Genomic DNA, 18,684 nt, shown 5'->3' on the forward strand with positions numbered 1-18,684 from the left:
ATGAATGAGAACGAACATTGACGTTCAGTACATTATCCAGTTGAGTTAGAAAACCGGGAGAGATCAACACACAAATAATGGCCTACGAGGGTCCGAAAAAGGCCATCGAAAAATTGGAGAATGCCACTGAAAGTTACGACAATCCTGTATATTAAAATAAAAACATTTCGAAGTTTCGTATAACAAAGCTATATCGACGTGTTTAACGACGGTCACGTCGGTATTTTTCTTATTTTTTTTTTTTTTTTAAGACTTATAAAACCATTGATTTATTTGTGATAATATAGATTCTGTGACACAGATAAAAAATAACTCGCCCGTTCCATTCCTTCGTCCCATTTGGACTCGAATCTTATATGAGCGCGAACGCTGCAACGACGTTGATTTTTTTTTGTATTTTTTTTTTTTTCATTGATGATATTCACAAGTGCTAATCGCCGTAGAGACGATTTCATTTTTACGAAGAAATAACTTATTTGTCCCGCTTCTTTTGCGCGCGCTTATTGCCACAACGTTGCAAAATGTCCGTCACGTGGCCCTTGTGCTGGAAGATCGTGACGAGTTGACTCCTCGCCTCGTTCATTCCTTCGCTTATCAAACTGCTGCGTTGCATGTTTCCTTTTATTAATTCGTTAGCACGCTCGAGACCATCGTCTTGTCGGCTCTTTCCAATTTGCTGCGATTCCAGCATCATCAACGTTGTTTTCAATTTTTCGTGCACCTAAAAATAATTCAAAGCATCAGGATCAATTGAAATCATTCGGATAAGAAACAACTTCAATATTCAACTTTTTGAATGTGTTTGGGAGTATTCAAAGCCTGGACAATTGATTCAAAAATAGAACAGCCTCAAATCAATGTTTTGATGAAATTTGAATACAAATGTTAATGAAATACCTGTTTTTCTAATTCCGCTAAATCTTCCATTTGTGCGGTAAGATGATAAACTTTCCAGCCATTTATTTTTTGTAAAACGTGCTTCTGCTGAGCCAGTTCGGCCACTGTCGGCCTTCTTTCTTCTCGCGGTCTCACGTCACTAGGTCTCCTGTAATGATGAAGTCTACTACCACCCCAGCGATTTTTCCACGAAGATCCTGATGAGACAAATAAAATTGTAAATAAAAATATGAATTTTATCAATAAAATCTAGAATGGTTTTGATTTTAAGGAAAAGTTGTTATAGTAACAATCCCGTGGCTGATTGCAAGAATAAATTTCCGAAAAATTGATTTTCTTTTAAAAACAAAGGAAATTATGAGCCGAAGCATACCCAATAGACTGGGGGTGGGTCTCGTACGCATAACAACGGGTGGTGTATGAGGAACGATTCTCCCGTCGTGTTGCTGCAAATTCGGGATCTGTTTTCTCTCCACGCCGAATTTCTCCCTCGTTTCTTCTTTAATTTTCATTTTTTCCTCCGTTATGAACTGCATCTCTTCGTCGTGACATCGAGATTCGGTGAGTTCAACTCCAGTGAGCTGCTGTTTACGAGGCTTCTTTCTTGGTGACATTTCTACCGTTTGATTGATCGGTATTCTCGATTGTTCGGGCTCTTCGTCCAGCCCCGGCGAAGATGTCGCCGAGACTGTTGTCGAACCTGAGCTTTGACATCCACCACCATCACGATCCCCTCTCGGTGAACCCGGTGGACTAGAAGTGGAAGCGATCGATGGCAAAGCTGCGAGTACAGGCACCAAATTTTTTGCTACACCTGGAAAAAATCGTTATCGATGTGAAAGTTGTTCATGAGAAAATCTTGCTTATTTCATTTTCTCTAGAACGCTCACAAACTTTACCTTTTGCAGGCGAATTGTCGTGATCTCTTTTCCTAAGTATGCTCGGTCGTGGCGATGCATTTGGTTTTGCGTGCGTTTCCTCGTAGTTGGTTGGTTCGACCAGCAATCTTACTGGTTGCACAGTCGTTGGACGATATTGCGAATAAGCACCTGTGCATCCCAACAGAATTAAAACGTTAAGACTCTCTTCAAAACAGAATCCTTAGCAGAATGTAAACTCCAACTTTTTCACATGTTCAATATTTAAGGATGTTAAACGCAATTCTTTTTACTATCTGCAGATTAAAAAGAATAAATAATTATCAAGGTTTTATGTCGGAGCACTCACCAGATGGTTCGACAGAATAATAAGTAGTTGTTTGAGGCGAATTCAAGTACAAGCCTTGAACCGGTTGAGGATTTCCAGTATTCAAATTGTTATTGCTATTACTGTTATTTGTTGGAGTGATGTTATTGTTGCTATTGATATTGCTGACTGCGGAGGGATTAGAATTTCCTGATGTTATTCGAATGCCCTGGGGTTGTTGTTGTTGTTGCTGGACGGGCTGTTGCTGTTGTTGTTGTTGTTGTTGTTTCGCGAGTTGAACAGCTTGAGCGATACTTTGAGCTGATATTGTTTTAACCGGCGTCGGGGCGGTTCGAGTTGGGGGCAAAGGCAATGAATGCAATGCCATACCAGTTATCCTCGCCACAGAAGTTGGGGCTGCCGGGGTTACGCGCGTTACTTGTGCAGGAGCACTCGACGTTGTTGCTATTACTCGTGAAACCGTTCCAATATTTGCGAGTGATGTTACTGTTTGTACAACCCGAGGTCCTCCTTGAGACTGCAATTGTTGTTGCACTTGTATCGGTGCCTGGAATTGATAAACAAATAAAAAAAAATTAATCAGATCATTTATTCCCATTGATTTTCTAGATTTTTTTTTAGAAAACTGTGTCTGAAATTTTAACATTTGAAGTTTTTAGACGATCAACTCTAATGATTTCCATTTAATCCAATAATTTTAAGCTCAAAGGACAGAATGATAGAATTTCCAAATGAAACGTAAATGGTAAAAACCTGTTGCGGAAGAACTATGCGGCTGACAGTAGCAGTCGAAACTCCTGTCGTAGGATTAATTGTCAATTGTCGTCCGACTGTTGGCTGCACGGTTACGGATGTTGCATTTGTTATTCGGTTCATAGGACCCATTACGGGTGCAGATACCGCAATGCGATTCACGGTTCCTGTTGCAGTCAAAGGTCTCGAAATTTGGTTGGCCTGAAAATGGTAGTGACGTATAGATTTAATTGAATTATCGCAACAAGTAAAAAAAATTGTTTTGCCTAGAATAGACTGAAATTAATTACCAAAGAATATCATACATCAAGAAAAAAAAATTTTTGATTTACCTGTAAAGGTTGAGTGAGAGGCCTCCCCGGCTGTATAGTCGTAGTAATGTTGGAAACTTGAGGCGTAGTGGGCCGAGCAGCGACGGGTATTCGAGCAATATTATTGTTAGTTTGGAGCACCGGTGCTATAAGCCTCGAGGGTTGACCTTGAACACCAGTAACCATGGTTGCTTGCACAGGTCTTCCTTGAACTGGCGTTACTAAACGTGGCTGTTGTTGACCACTGTAAACTGCAGTTGGCGGCCTCGTTGTTATCCGATTTACTGGTGGCACCGAATGTCTCTGCGGTTGTGCGTAAACCACCGACGTCGTTTTCGATTGCCATTGAGGATTCGCCGAACTCGTATTCAAGCTGATATTTGAATTTGAACTCGATTAAGGGAATAGATTTTTGTAATGATACATTTTTTCTCAGGTTTTGGATTTACGATACAATTGAATCTCAATGCCTATTCGTTTATTTTGGGCTTGTTTCCTCACTTGTCCAAAGAAAATTTACTATATTTTTAAATTTTCCATTTTGTATAAAAAAATTCCCACTGATAAAATTTGATAGAGAAATTTGTATGTGCCAAGGAAAATGATTTTCGAATCTACATTTTTCGTCGATTATTTATTGAATAATCGTTCGTACCCTGGTCTCGATATTGGCACTACTTGTCCGGTGCATGCTCGAACGATTGGCGTGGCGACTGTCGATCTCGGCGCTGAAATATTAGCTACAGCAGCTGGTCCACGTGGTACGTGATATGTTGCTGGTATACTCGTTACTATTTGTTGAGTTTGCTGTGTTTGTTGCTGTACCTGTGGTTGCGTTTGACGATCTACTGTACTCAACATCCCTGGTGGTATGATTCTCACAGTCGGACCCACAGAACACAACTATAAAAGACCATGACAAATTATGTTCCAAACTTTTTTTGCCATTGTCACTGAACGGTTAAACTTTAAATTGTAATAACTTTTCAATTAACTTTTTTTCTATATCAAATTGACCCTATTTATTGCCATTCGTTTTTGTTTATCAATATTACTGTTAACTGAAGAATCAAAAACTTGCTACTCTTCATAGACTTTTTTACGATGCCCATATTTTTTTCATCAATCACTTTTTAAGAAAAATTTTGCCTTTACCGTCGTAGTTATTTTGTTGGCTTCTGTGGATGATGTTATTCCCGATTGAACGATGGGTTTCATGAGAGACAACTTTGGATTGAGATCCACTGACACAGATTTGCCAACCAAGGGATTGGTCGTTGAAACTGAACCAATGACACTCTGTACCGGTTGGATCGTTTGGATGTTGGTCTGAACAATGTTTTGGACATTCTGCACATTCTGCAAATTTTGTATCGTTGTCAAACTGTGTGCGGGCATGGAAATACTTGTTTCCGGCATGCGTTTTTCTCCATCACCATCCATCGAATTCACATTTGTATTCATTTTGTTTGATGCTGTAAAATAAAACAGTATTCAGTATTGACGTAATGGAATCATCATAGAACCAGCACAAAATTTAGGGTTTCAAACGGAGTCCAAAAACTGAGTTTGATGGTTGAATTCGTTATAAATTTTTTGAAGTTATGTTTTATGTCCTTAAAAACACAAAAAGAAATGCAGTTCCAAATATTTTCTCAAATAGAATTGATGCTTGATTTTCAGACATTTTGGACAAGTGTTTTTTAATCTGCAAAACATTCAAGTTATTTTGTTGACAGAATTTTTTGTCAAAAATTGACATCTTTGTGATACAATTTTTCTAGTGATACAATTTAGCACATAAAAACCTGGAAAAACAATTTTTTCCAACACACAGAAATCAATTGATGCGTAATTGAATTTCAAAAAAGTTGCTCGACGATTGTATAAAAGATGTTCATGTTTATTTTTTGTGTCTGAAAAATTATTATGAATGGAAAACCGGTTTCGAATTTAACTGAACGATTTCTCCTTTGTGTGATATTTATCGAACGAATCAATCAATCACTCAGTGACAAATACTGAGATAAGTAATTCCGTTTTTTCCGAATGAAATATACATATATATGTGTTACATATATCTATATGTATGCATACGTATGAAAAATATCAATTAATTTATTTGTTTACATGGCAAGTAATGCATTGGAGCGCATATCGAATTTCTACAAAGTCAAAACTGTTTCCGTATTGACGCGCATTGCGTATCAATTTATGTTCTAAAAAAAAAAAAGCATCGAGTTTCAAAACGTCGCGTTGAGGTTACTGAAAAGGAGCGAAAACTTCGATACTCGTCTCGCCCGCGGGAACATGATTGAACAATGATAAACGCAAATTCGACGAATTTTCTGCCCCAATTTTTTTTCCACTGTGATTTTTCACAACAAGTATGGAAACACAACTAGGAGTATTATTCTTTTGCACTTTTTTTTTCTGACAGCAACACGATTCGAAAACGATTGAATTTCGTTAGCTGTAAAACTCTGAAACGAACCTCTCGTCGATTAAATCACTGTAAATCACACTTTTCTTTATATGCTTTCTTTTCTCAGCTCACTGAATTCTCGCTAAATTATAATATTTCATTGAACGAAGGGGAAAAAACATTTTTCCGAAATATACAACAATTCGTACATCGTCACAGAAGCTTGTAACTCTTCGTACTAGTTCGTACTGGCATAATGCAAACAGTGCATTGCGAGGGCTGGCTACCTTAGTGACTTCGCGCAACCATCAACGCGCAGCACCTAGCATATAACTTTTATCTGATCTGGACGTCTCAAATTATTTCCCTTTTGGATCGTGTCGTTCATTAGGCTTTCCGGGCTTTCCTGCTATGAATCGGGCACGGTACAAAATCGATGTTGATTAAATAATAGAAAGCCTATATTAAACAGTGGAAAGAATTCATAAAGGATTGCTGTAAAATAGTTTGTACTGCATTCTTGATGCAATAAAAACGTCAACCCAGCCGACGCGCTATTTGAAACGCCAATGTCGTCATCACTCATCACCGCTCTCACCGCTCTACTGTATGTATATCAGCGCCGTCTTATGTACAAAGTCGGAACTTGCTTAAAAATTCTACGTTCGTATCAGTTCGTATCTCCGACAGCTTTTGGCTAGCTAATTTAAATTTTTGGCTATTAAACGCGTTTTCTCCGACGCGGTTTAGTTCAATTTTTTTCATATAGCCAATATAGCTTCGACCCGGAGCGAATATCACTTCTAGCGGTTTCCAACTTGTTTTAATTGGATTTTGGTACTGAATACCTACTTTTTGCCAATTTGGCTACACATACCCATCAACACTTTGTTTTTAGCTATAACGCTTTTCAAAATCTTTTCCTTTTCTTTCAAATGTCGCTCCATGGCACTTTGTTTCTTGGTTGGAATGTTTAAGGCGGCTTGTTCCAACTTCTAGGTAAGCCTATCTGACAGTTAAAGGTCTACAAGTCAATGCTTTTACTCGCCAGATAAGCTACCTAGAAGTTGGAAGGACTATAAATGAGAAAACTACTGTACCCTCTACCCCCTCTACACTCGCAAAATATTTCTATACTCCAATTAAAATACTCGAATTTTCGACGCATGCGCTGAAAACCGGAAGTTCGCATGACACACCGTTGTTTTTTCTTCTCAACAGATAGCGTCTCAGTTCCATCCCAAATGCTCTACTCTCCGGAAGCTCGGACTCGATCCTTTTGATTGCCTAGTTTGTGGTTCTTTTAGCCCTGTGACACGATGGGTGAGTGTGACAAAAATTTCAACGTTTAATTCTTATCGTATTTCATCCGAATAACTAGTGAACAAATGGATTAAAGAAAAATACAAATTCATTGAGAAAATGTTGGGCTTTTTGGCGATATCAATATTTTCGATTACTTGCACCTCGGACATCTCGGAAATGTTTTTAATTGTTGACGTTGTGGAGTTGTTGGGGTTGAACATTTCACGATCGCGTATAACCCTCTTTCGATGTTTGTGACGCATCCGGCTTTCAAGAAACACGTTTTTCATTTACTTTCAACGCGAATTTCGCGATTTGAACTCGTTTTGCTTCTCTAAGTGAATACGTTGATCGAAAAGTTCTAGAATCATTCCTAACCTTCATACCCGGTCCTGCGAATGGCGACCGCATCGTTTTCAATCTTTTTGCTTTTGTTTTTCAGGTATCTCACGCGACCACTGGCATAAGAGACGTGCCACCGGAGGCAAAAGGAAGCCTCTTCGTAAGAAGAGGAAGTTCGAATTGGGACGTCCTGCTGCCAACACTAAGCTTGGACCCCAACGTATCCACACTGTAAGTTTTTTCTTTTTATTTATTATACTTCAGCTGTAATCATTTCAGACTTCACGAGCTTGTAAAAGTTGAAAAAGTTCTTAATTCCTTCATTAAACAGTTACTGCTGATCACCACCTAAGTGATTATGAATTTTCTATTAGATATCGGAGGAAAATAGCTTGTATCTTCCAAGATCTCAGAATAAGTTATGTATTTAGAGATTTTGAAAGTGAAGTTGGAGATTTGAGTTGAATGAACAAGAGTTATTCTACTGCTCCAACTTATGTTGAGAAAAATCTTGTTATTTGGACCATCAATACAATTGTGAAGTTGACGTAATTTGAGTTCAGAAGTTTTAAAATAGATGTAACCATTGGGGAAAAATTTAGATCACAAGTAGAATTATTTTATTGCAGCACACAGAATGAATAAAAATGAAATATTTTTCCTTGCATTAGATATATTTTTTAAATTAAAGCATGGATTACCCCATAATTCATTTTTTTTTAGAGATAAAATTTTCATGGTTTTACAAGCTCAAAATATTTTAGAAATTAAATCACAAAATGATGATCACCCTTACCTACTCTGAGTGCCATGCTGTCAAACTCCCACAGCGTTCTGAAGCAAAACATAATCAATCCCTACTAGCTTATGAAATAGACAAAATCAATGAACTTTCTGTTTTTTTTCCTTTGTGAAAAAATTAAAGGTTCGTACACGTGGAGGAAACAAGAAGTACAGAGCTTTACGTCTTGACACTGGCAATTTCTCGTGGGGTTCGGAATGTTCGACCCGCAAAACTCGTATAATCGATGTTGTTTACAACGCTTCGAACAATGAGTTGGTCAGAACCAAGACCCTTGTCAAGAACGCCATTGTGACGATCGATGCTACACCATTTAGACAGTGGTATGAGAGTCATTACGTTCTTCCTTTGGGACGCAAGAGGGGAGCGAAATTGGTAAATGAAACTTTTTTTTCTTTAAAATGGAATCCAATTCTTATGATTTGCCATCAATTTTCAATGATATCTATTGTTTTTTCCACACAGACAGAGGCTGAGGAGGAAATCTTGAATAAGAAACGATCCAAGAAAACCGAAGCCAAATACAAGGCGAGACAACGATTTGCCAAAGTTGAACAAGCTCTGGAAGAACAGTTCGCAACCGGTCGCGTTTTAGGTAAAAAAAACGAACATTTTTTTATCCAACATGGATACAACTATTACATAACCGAATGCTTTTTTGTTTGAGAATGAAATCAAATCTTAAAAATCTATAATTTCCGGAGAATAAAAATGAACAATGGTGCAGAATTGAATGTAAAAATAGTATGAGAGCTGAATATATCAATGATCTCTTAAAAATGAAATTTCTGCAAAATCACAGATGATGAGATTCTTATTGTTCATCCTGAGTATTTTGATGACAATATTCCCACAGCGTACTGACAATCGTTTCAACGATTGAGATACGCTTTTTATTTTTCTTGAGCCATGTTTCAAATACGGTTTTTCTTTGCAGCCTGCGTTGCCAGTCGTCCCGGACAATGTGGCAGAGCTGACGGATACATCCTTGAGGGTAAAGAACTCGAGTTCTACATGAGAAAGATCAAGAGCAAAAAGGCTAAATAAAACTTGTAATTGTACGAGTGGATAAAATAAAAAAATAAAAAACAGTATTCAACACGTTTTGTCTTATTTAGATTCCTTCACATTTATTATAAAGATAAAAAATCTAAATGTTTCCTAAAATAAACCACATGAATTGATTTTGAACCAATACAAGTTATTTTGAGCTTAGAATTATTTGGTAATAAACATGCTAATAAAAAATTAAAATTTTTTGAGAACATTTTTGAAGTTTCCATTTCTACAAAATGTTGAATCTTGCATCGAAACAGCAATTTTTATACAAAAATTAGATTGGGTTTCCACAAAATTTCTTAAGAATGTATTGAAAAAGCAAAAAGTTGGAGGTTAATTCAACGACATGTGCATTACATTCGGATAACCATTTTTTATAGAATTCTGTATGCACACGCATCCCAAAACATTTTTAGAATGCTTGTCTCACAAGAAGTGATACAGTTTCGCGAAGAATTGTGCCCCAAACGAAGATTCCATTTAGCTTCGTTTTTTGTTATTACCAAATAAAACTAGAACATTTTTTGGAAATCCTTTTTTTTAAGCAGTGATCGAGTAGAACATAGATCTTTTCTAGAGTCTTAAAGTAGATTATTGAGCCTCATTTCTTGGATTTTCTAAGGCGTTTCATACCATCTATTTAAATACTTTGAAAGAAAAACGTTAATTACTAAAATTTGACTTTTCCGGGTACTCAAGTTACCTGAATTTGTTATAAATACAATTGAGGTGCGGCGGTAAAAACGGGATTACAAAAGGACAGATAAAATTTGTTGTAAATGAAAACAACGAGGACTCTAAGAAATCGTTTGTATTGTCGCAATACATAAAACTATTTCAGCACCACTATAGTATAATATGACGTATAATGAACCCGAGTGAAAGCCCGAAATCCCAATAAATGAAGCTGAATGATTGTGTTATATATATAATATATATAAGATTGAAATTACTGTACAACGACTTTATACATTTATTTACATGCGGTTGGAAGAATTGTAAAGATTCGTTTTTGTGATTTCTCGAGACTTTGAACTTGTCAGGTGGATGGTTGTGTTTTAGTTTTGTTTTGAATATGTGTGATCCTCAGTCCTAATTGTCACTGGTGCATCGACAAGTAACGTCGAGCGTTACAGGACTTTGAGATTTTTTGTGACCACGTTCGATGCCAGGAAACCGGATCTCGATACTTCTTCTATCGTCCCGACGTCGGAGTTACTTTTTCCGCTTGCTTTCTGCAAGAATGATATATCAATGAAATTAAATGAAACCTCACTTGGCGATTTTGAGCTTATTATTTCTTTTATATTTTGTAAGGGTCCAGAGTTTGGCAGTGTAAGTCAAATGTCAATGAAGATTGCGTACGCGATCTGGATTATTGTCCAGTCTCTGTCAAAGCCGGTATTTGAAGATGGATGAGGCTCGAAAGGTTTTCTGCACAATTCGTAAAAACTGCGTATCTTTTTTGATTTTCTTATCAACGTAAACGATTCTACTTTGGAAGATAACGCGTTTTACCGTGTACAAATGCTTACAAAACAGTACTTTTGTTTCATTTTTTTCTTGTTTTATAAATATTCATAAAACTTTATTATTCATAAAATTCATCAAAAATCCTTCATCGTATTTTTTTTTCGGATAATATTGAGTTTCTTGAAAAAATATCACAGTTGTTCAACTCAATAATTTTCAGAGCTTTACGTCGCGGGCAAGCTTTACGGACGGGTACTTGACTTCATGGACTTACACCAATTGACTCTGGGCCTCTCTACGAGCTCGGGCATCACCTGCTGCTGTAATTGTTGTTGCTGTTTGCTGCTCGAGTCCCCGGGAGAGTTAGAAACATTTGAAGGTTTTTGAGCACATTTTCGTTGATGTGATTGCCAGTGAGCCTGCTGACAAACATGATCGCAGTAAGCCGTATTCCAACAACAATAAAAAAGTGCCTTCCGGCCACACTGCGCGCACCACTGTTTCGACTTCGTTTCTTCGATGCAGCGAGCCTTGTCCTCCTCTGCTTCTTTTCGAACTTCTTCGATCGCTCGCAATCTCTCAGCCTCCAGACTCGCCCGCATTTCTCGTAACGTTCGATCTGCACATTTTTGTTCAGTTATTAGCTATGAAATTGGGATGACGTAGACTTGAGGGAAATAAAATCTCTATCGGCACACTAGATTCTTCTTCGAAATTCTCTTGCAACAAAGCATAAAAAATTTCACTCGGGAATCTTCTACAGAATTTCTGTCCTAGTTGACTGGACTTGGATGAAGAAGCACAAAATATGCCGAAATTAACGAAACAAACAATGAATCACTGGAATATTTGAGATTCATCGACATTTTTCCAAAATTTATCACCAATGAATTATTTCATTAATTTTCTAAAAAAACACAAAAGACAATGAAAATTAAACATAATTTGCAGGTAATAACTCGGTGTGTCGTCAAAGATTATAATTGACAGAAAACGTACCTGTATTGTGTTTGAGTTCAGCAAGTTGTTGTTGATGCTGCCACCGCATTCGCTCGATTTGCAATCGTAAGGAATGTATCGTAGCCTGATGGCTTTCAACGTTGTTGCCAGTATCGTTGGAATTGGAATCAGCAGCTTCTTTGATGGCTTCTTCCATTAATTGTGCCATGTGTTTGACTAATTCATTGGCACTGCGATGAAGCTGCGAGCTTAAAGGTCCAGCCTCGGGCGGTGGCAGCTGATAATCTATGCCGTTTTCGTTACGTTGTGCCGGAATATAAACCATTGCATCGAGAGAGTTTCCCGGTGGTTTTGGCATCTTCGGCAACAGTTGCGGCAATCGGGGAGCTTTATTAGGAAACGACTTTTTCGCTCTACTCTGTTTTTTCTGTGCCCCAGGACCCAGAATTTGAGGTTCAGACTGAACCCGTTTGGCAGCTGGTTCAGCGGCTCTTGGTCTCTTTTCTTCCACGACTGGGGACGTTCGTTTGGGCTCCAGTGTTCCATTGTTCAGTACCAATATACGGGGTGGTAACTTCTTTGCTGACATTTTTAAAAGAGAATTCGTAATAATGATATTGTTGTCGCGTTTGTTGTGCAGCAGTGAAACGCTGCCGCTGGTTGTACCGGGCCCCGAATTACCGGGCGTGGGAGTCGTCGCGATCGGTACAGGCGTCAGAATTCCATTGATTATTTTGGGTTCAGTCGACTTGGGTGAATCAATTTCCTTCAATTTATCATGCTCTTTCTCGTTGGACGATTTCATCGCTTTTTCCGCGTTAACTTTATCCAGCATACGAGCTTTTGGCTTGTAAACTTTGATCGTGCACACTTTAGACTCATTTTTCGATGTGTTTGGTGTGCCACCAGCAGATTTAACGTTAAGATTTCGAGGATGAGATAAACGTCCTTTAGGATTAACGGTTCTCAGTAACGCGGCTAATGATTTTTCTAGTGGCACATCAGTCTTTTCGCTCTTGGCTTTGCTCTGATTTACTGTTTTTAACGGTGTAGCGATGCTCGGAGTTTCCGGTGAACCGTTGCTCATCGCTCCGGCTATGATGGAGACATCATCGACCGTCGACGTTGAGCTTGTTTCAATCACTTGAATCGGTGAGCTTGGCTCTTTCTCTTGTGTTGTGTTTTTCGTCTCGCTGTTCAATGACTTTTTCATTCGTTTTTTTGGTCTCTGTGGCTCGCTCACTGGCGTTTCAAGAATCGTAGTATCCTTGGATTTCTCATGCTCATTCGGAGTTACAATTTGTGGCGAAGTCGACGATTCTTTCGTCGATGATTCGACCGTGGGCTCTTCGACTGTCGAAACTTCACTACTGTCCATTTTACGTTTGAGCAGTGTGCTACGTTTTCGTAACGGTGATTTTCGGCGCGTTGGCCCTCCCACGGACGGAGTCGAATCGCTTGGTCGTGATGGATCGTATTGCGGCAACATTATTTTTATTTGCATCGGATCATTCGGATTATAGGAAGTTTTTGCCGGCGCAAATTGAAACGGTCCGAACGACATTTCAAGCTTTCGACAGTGTCGCGTTATTTCTTTTATACACTCGGCCATTTCGAGTTTCCTTTTGCGCGGCATCGGCGCCGGTGGATCTCGTGAGTATAAGTAAACGTCTTTCGGGGCTACCCATGCACGATCGTGCTGCCCGAAAAAACGCACGTCCACATGGCCTTGACCATTCACTCGGGGCATCGCTTTCGCCGGCCAAAATGGAAATCCTTTCAATTTTGCCCATATCAATGGATGCGGACGACGACACGCTTCGATGAACCACATGGGATGCGGACGCGGCAAGTTTCTACCTCGCGCGTAACAATCCGGACAAGCCTCAATTTCCGCCACTTCCTGTTTCGCCGTTTTTATTATTTGCTTCGCTGCGTTCGTCAACTTTGACGTATCCGCGTATACTCCACCGCCTAATGAGAATACTTCAATCAGCATTAATTATATACAGCACTTGTAGTTCCACGTTAAATTAAATAATCATGCACTTTGCTCTTTATTCATTCGAAAAATTCGTGATTCATCAACTTTGAAACAATATCAAATTCCTTACGCAAAAAGCAAACAGAAATGATAATTGTTCGGTTGTATAATGTACGACAAAAGATATGAATACTATAATGTTACTTCGACATTCCATCGAACAAATAACTTGAAAGAATTACATGTTTAGTAAATTTTTCACAACGAAAGTGCTCTTTGACAGTAACAGGGAAAAATAAGCGAGATCGATATTTTCATAGAAAACGGAATCACTGATCGAATTTGTATTGATTTCGTGGAAAACGAAAGAAAAGGGAAAACATTCTGAGAATGAGTTTAATGTAATTCCGTAAAAATACTTACAAGTATTGAATACAATGCAGTTGTGCTGTATCCATTTAGCATCTGCCATAAAAGCGTCAGTGCTGCCGTATAATTTGGCACGAACGTTCGATTCTAAGAGATTGAGATCCATAGGCCTAATAACGTAATCCATGTAATTTGGAACCTCGGTGAGGTCGACGGCTTTCCAGAATGGTTCTGACTGCAAATAATCAATAACTTTCTTAATTATGATGAACAATTTTTCCTACAAGTTTTGTTTTGTTACTGCTGCTGAAACTGCTCGACAAAATCGATAATTGCTACAGTCTACGTAAAATACAGTTGTCTCAAGCTATTTTTAAATGTGTTTTTATCGCAATTTTCAAAGTGAAGAATGAACGTTTCTGATGTGATTTGAAATGACGCACCCCCGGACAACTCCGCATGCGTTCGACGATGTATTTGAGGAGCATGCAAAGGTGATCGATTGACATGTGAGCAACAACTTCAGAACGGGTTTCGGCGTTTTCAGCTCTCAAAATAGTCGCGCATTCGCCACAAATCCAGGTCTCGTTAATCGAGGTGGGTGGTTGACCACCCATGCATTTTCGATGCCACGAACGTGGACAAGCGCTGCATCGTGCGTCGACCGAGTCCTTGTGACAACGCCAGCAATAATTGTCGTTGGTATTTTTCACTTTGACTCGTTTGGGTCGGGACTCGATTTCATCGACTGACGTTTCGTCTTGCTGATCACTGCAAATAGTTGCACTTTTCAGTATCCATGTACACATTGGGAATTGGTGAAACGAAATATCATCATTGAAATCACTTTCGAGCATAGCGTTTTGAAAGAAAAAAAAATTAAATCGTCAAACTCATTTTTACAAGCCTGCTCTCAATGATAATAAAATTCCACGCTTATTTCGAGTCATTATCAGTAACTGATAATAACTGACTGCATCATTTGTAAGCCTTGATAAGCAAGAAATTTGCGTCTCGTTAAATCTATTTTTTCTCAGCGTCAATAACAATTCGTCTAAAATTTGAGGCTCGAAGTTCAATCCGACGATCGTAAGTTTCCGATTGAAAATATAAAAAAAACCATTCACGGTGCTCAGTTTATCTCGCTTAATACTTAGTATTTGAAGGTCGGAAAAAGTGTTGAGAAAATTGATTGTCGAATCGCGACGTCGGATTCAAACCTCGGCGAGAAACCGTGACTTCTCTATAGGCCGTGTTGCAACGACACGCGCGCGTCCCCCACTTTTTTACACCGACAAGTCGAGCCGAATCTTATTGAGTTCAGAGGTTTCCTAGCAGCTCCGAATCGATAAAGTACTAAAAATTCACAACGGATCAAAAATCCGATCGAATTTTGTTTTTTATTTATACCTTGTACTTCTGCGCTTTCGTTTGACTTCTTTTATTTCCGTGACTGGTGATACTCGGGTTTTACCGACGTTAGTCACTCTGACGATTTTCGTTTCTGCTACTGGCGATTCTTTTTTCGTTTCTTCCTCTTTTTTTACAGCAACGGTTTCAATTCCTTTTGGAATTTCTTGCTCATTAGCGCCATTTTCGGTCGATACAATTGTCTTTGCTTTCGAAACATCGGCAACCTCCTTTTTTTCAGGTATCTCCCCATTTTCTATTTCTTCTTTAATATCAATGGGATAATCTTCGATGGATGATTTCACGGAATTTTCCGTTTCAACGGTTTCCGCCTGTACAATTTCGGGCAGGTTCACATCGACCGAATCCTTGCTCGGGCTCACCGGAGGATCCATCATTGATCGCCACCTCCAACGTTCAATTATTCCTGGAAAATAAAATTAAATCACTTTTTCTTCGATTCTTCTGTTTTGTGAACGAGAATTTTAAGGTTCTTCCAACGTAAATCAAGTTTCTTTATTACGAATATTTTCTTTAACGCCCGATGGTATAATAGCACAAAGAAAGGTGTTGCTCAATATTAAAAGTGAAAGTTGATGGAGCACAATTAAAAGCATCCTGGTCTAGGCTAACTGAGAGTGAAATTATGTTTTACGATATTTTTCAATGGCCACAATTCCCGTGGTTGTTCATCACTTTTCTTTTTGATGGCAGTATTTTGAAAACTCTTTTACAATGTTTTCTTTGGACAACGATTTTCGACCTAAATCTGATTCTAATTGTTCTGGATTCATCGTGTGTTTTGTGACAATTTGTTACTTCATGAAAAAATAATATTGAACATAATTATAATGTTGAAGAATAAAAGTGCTGGCTTCACACACTTAAAGCAAATGATTGACCCACTTGAGTAAACAGGCATGAGAAATGATAGGTGAAAATATCTTGAAATTTAAAAACTGCTGGAAACAAAATTGCGTCGAAATATCGAGGTTCACGATTTTATTCTGAATGAGTCAACAAATTTTGGATAATCTAAATATTTCCGATTACCAAGGTGGAAAATTGGTAATCATTTATTTCGTTTCAATAAAGTTCAGTAAAATTTTGAAAAACCTTGAGATGTCACGAGGAAAGAGTGAAATTCGTGATGAAAGGCCCAAGAAGTATTGAAAACCAGATACGAAATCTTGGAATAAAAAAATGTATTGTAACACTAGAAGAAACAGGGGCTAAGCACGAGTGATTTCGAAAATTCTATCAAAAGGTGGAGAAAACTTCAAAAAGCAAGCAAATTACGATAATAGCACTTAAATAAAGCCACGAAGGTGTAGATTAGATTCCTGAGTAACTGGATTAAAAAATCCACAAAAAATGGCACACAAGATCATATTCAAAGATCTAAGAAATCTATTGACCTACAAAAGAAGAGATTCGAAAGTGAGAGACGAATGTACTTTATAATGGAAATAAATCACAACATCAATATTGGAATGGAGCTCCAAGCAATTCTGCTCATTAAAAAATACTCCAAAACAATGTAAACATCTTACACACTTGGACAGTGCCAGAGAGCACAGATGTAAATCTATGTTCTGTGACAGTACCAATGCAAGCCTCATGAGAGTTGCTTCATCAGACGAAGAAAGTCAGAAAAAAGAAGACAGGTTGAAAAATGTCATGGTAAGACGAGCATAAATCAAAATAGAAGTTGATGTAGGAAAAGGAGTGTAAGAAATTTGGATTCGCGATGATTAGAAGATTTATAATTGTTGAAAATGTTGGTGAAATTGGTGAGAATTTCGAAATAGGAGGAATTGGTCGTTGTTTCGTGGGTACGCGTTGGTGGGCAATGAGCGCGCGATCTTCGTGATTATAGCTTGAGACGAGTTGAAGCGGCTGAACGTGTATTCGTGTGTGTGTGTCACTTTCTCTCTCTCTTTCTCTCTCTGCTTTTGTACATGGGGTTGGAATAAACAGTGGATGAAAGCCATCGGGGCAAGCACATATTCTTTCGCTCGTCGAGGCAAAAAACTACACTCACCTCGTAGTACGTGTCAAATCTGCGATTCCGATCCATCAATCGCACGAAAAATGCAAACAATGGCGAGCCTCCGTCTCTTTTATTTTTTCAATCGGTTTCTTTGCACTCTATGCGCTAATTTAGTATTTACCCAGTTAGCGAGCGTCACACGTCGCAACTGAAGATGAAAATTAAATACAATCTTCTTTCGAAAAAAATAATCCTTCCTTCGCGTTCCCCCGTGTAAAAGTGTGTCCCCTCTTGCTCCTCTCGACGACTTCACGGCCGACGAGCTTTCCTTCCTTTTTCCGTAATCCGGAGAGCGGAGAGACAACGAAACTCTCTCGTCTCCTCTCAAGCGAGGAATCGCGCCATCTCTAGGCCGTACACTCAAATTCCATCGTCACGTGACTCTCGAACTCTCCGTACACCTTAGTACCTGTCCTGCAGTTAGAAAAATATATGTATATGTGTGAGCACATAATAATGGTAGTAACAATAATAATAACAATGTAGAGACTAGAGAGTAATTGAAAGATTTCCCTCGGCTTGTTGCAGACTTTACCATTTCATTGATATATGGTTTTAGGTGTCCTCTCCGAGGGCATATTTTTAAGAATTAAACAATTTCCGTACCTTTTTAACAGCAAAATTCTTCGATATCTGCACTTGCTTTTCCCATTCGTTTCGGGCTGCTTCGAACAAAAGATTTTTTCTCGGTTTTCGCCTGTGTCACTCGAGGTTAGAAAGAATAAGTTTGACGGTAGTAGAGTTATTTCTATATTTGCAGTTTTGTGTTTATCCGACAAAGCTCTGCGACGGAGAATTTTATAAATTATGTTCTTATTTTTTTTTCGATGCCATATTTCTGATTCACTTGAGCGTTGAATTTTATATTCGATGGTCAACGTACTCCGTTATTACCAAACGGTAAAGTCACTGAAATGACTTCCTGGCAAAACCATGTCTAAAATATACACATGTATATTTTCGTTCAGTGTATATGCACATGATGTGTATATGTTGGATGCATACTCAACGAACAAGTTTATAATGTTGTACATAATGTTTCTACTATTGTGTTCCACTTCATAACTTTTGAGCAAAAACAGAAGCATAAAAAAAAATTTAAATGATCTGTTCATTTCTAAAGCAGAAAACCGGGCAGAAAACGTTCGTCATAATTCAATCATTTCTTTCGTGCTCTGATGGTAAGTATATAGAACGGCCGTTGTATGCACGCGCGAATGTGCGTTCGTTTGCAACCAAATCGAAGTAGTCAAAAGCTTTGTGGTAATTTCAAAAACAAACCCTGAGAATTACTCTCATTTACACCGCACTTAATTAAATAAAAGTTGATAAGCG

At 38.4% G+C, this 18,684-nt stretch overlaps 3 protein-coding genes across 6 annotated transcripts; 1 reads left to right on the forward strand and 2 right to left on the reverse strand.

Moving 5' to 3' along the window:
- Nucleotides 1–127: 127 nt before the first annotated feature.
- Nucleotides 128–5,876, reverse strand: Sap130 (Sin3A-associated protein 130). 2 transcript variants are annotated; one of them, XM_043415723.1, is made up of 10 exons: nucleotides 5,662–5,876; nucleotides 4,323–4,642; nucleotides 3,823–4,070; nucleotides 3,189–3,540; nucleotides 2,857–3,057; nucleotides 2,125–2,650; nucleotides 1,797–1,946; nucleotides 1,271–1,711; nucleotides 898–1,094; nucleotides 128–721 (listed from the first exon to the last, which is right to left on the reverse strand). In XM_043415723.1, exons 2-10 carry the CDS (start codon nucleotides 4,629–4,631, stop codon nucleotides 473–475), a joined length of 2,673 nt encoding a protein of 890 aa, XP_043271658.1. In that variant the 5' UTR covers nucleotides 4,632–4,642; nucleotides 5,662–5,876; the 3' UTR covers nucleotides 128–472. The 2 variants fall into 2 exon arrangements, with proteins under 2 accessions (XP_043271658.1, XP_043271657.1); XM_043415722.1 differs by lacking the exon at nucleotides 5,662–5,876 and adding an exon at nucleotides 5,298–5,328.
- Nucleotides 5,877–6,892: 1,016 nt separating this feature from the next.
- RpS8 (ribosomal protein S8) lies at nucleotides 6,893–9,135 on the forward strand. The gene is made up of 5 exons (XM_043415746.1): nucleotides 6,893–6,915; nucleotides 7,340–7,470; nucleotides 8,165–8,416; nucleotides 8,507–8,636; nucleotides 8,979–9,135. The coding sequence occupies exons 1-5, from the start codon at nucleotides 6,912–6,914 to the stop codon at nucleotides 9,086–9,088; spliced, it is 627 nt and encodes a 208-aa protein (XP_043271681.1). The 5' UTR covers nucleotides 6,893–6,911; the 3' UTR covers nucleotides 9,089–9,135.
- A 761-nt stretch (nucleotides 9,136–9,896) lies between these two features.
- Nucleotides 9,897–18,259, reverse strand: Zmynd8 (Zinc finger MYND-type containing 8). 3 transcript variants are annotated; one of them, XM_043415721.1, is made up of 8 exons: nucleotides 17,956–18,259; nucleotides 17,341–17,763; nucleotides 15,297–15,723; nucleotides 14,330–14,657; nucleotides 13,941–14,121; nucleotides 11,573–13,519; nucleotides 10,848–11,192; nucleotides 9,897–10,335 (listed from the first exon to the last, which is right to left on the reverse strand). In XM_043415721.1, coding segments are annotated over exons 3-8 (3,201 nt in total). In that variant the 5' UTR covers nucleotides 15,695–15,723; nucleotides 17,341–17,763; nucleotides 17,956–18,259; the 3' UTR covers nucleotides 9,897–10,333. The 3 variants fall into 3 exon arrangements, with proteins under 3 accessions (XP_043271656.1, XP_043271655.1, XP_043271654.1); XM_043415720.1 differs by having other exon boundaries at nucleotides 10,888–11,192; nucleotides 11,573–13,507; nucleotides 17,956–18,258; XM_043415719.1 differs by having other exon boundaries at nucleotides 10,888–11,192; nucleotides 17,956–18,258.
- Between the last annotated feature and the right edge of the window lie 425 nt (nucleotides 18,260–18,684).

The sequence above is a fragment of the Venturia canescens genome, chromosome 4, assembly GCF_019457755.1.
Source record: "Venturia canescens isolate UGA chromosome 4, ASM1945775v1, whole genome shotgun sequence".
Taxonomy (NCBI): Eukaryota; Metazoa; Arthropoda; class Insecta; order Hymenoptera; family Ichneumonidae; genus Venturia; species Venturia canescens.

Excerpts from the sequence above, each read along its gene's own strand:
- Zmynd8 (XM_043415719.1), bottom strand. The coding sequence starts at position 15,694 with ATGATGGATCCTCCGGTGAGCCCGAGCAAGGATTCGGTCGATGTGAAC. Across the intron at positions 14,122-14,329 it reads GCATGCGGAGTTGTCCGGGG|TCAGAACCATTCTGGAAAGC; the intron begins GTGCGTCATTTC and ends GATTATTTGCAG. Across the intron at positions 11,193-11,572 it reads TGAACTCAAACACAATACAG|ATCGAACGTTACGAGAAATG; the intron begins GTACGTTTTCTG and ends AAAAATGTGCAG.
- RpS8 (XM_043415746.1), top strand. Across the intron at positions 8,417-8,506 it reads GCAAGAGGGGAGCGAAATTG|ACAGAGGCTGAGGAGGAAAT; the intron begins GTAAATGAAACT and ends TTTTCCACACAG. Across the intron at positions 8,637-8,978 it reads CGCAACCGGTCGCGTTTTAG|CCTGCGTTGCCAGTCGTCCC; the intron begins GTAAAAAAAACG and ends TTTTCTTTGCAG.
- Sap130 (XM_043415722.1), bottom strand. Across the intron at positions 2,651-2,856 it reads GCATAGTTCTTCCGCAACAG|GCACCGATACAAGTGCAACA; the intron begins GTTTTTACCATT and ends TATCAATTCCAG. Across the intron at positions 1,095-1,270 it reads ACCCACCCCCAGTCTATTGG|GATCTTCGTGGAAAAATCGC; the intron begins GTATGCTTCGGC and ends TTGTCTCATCAG.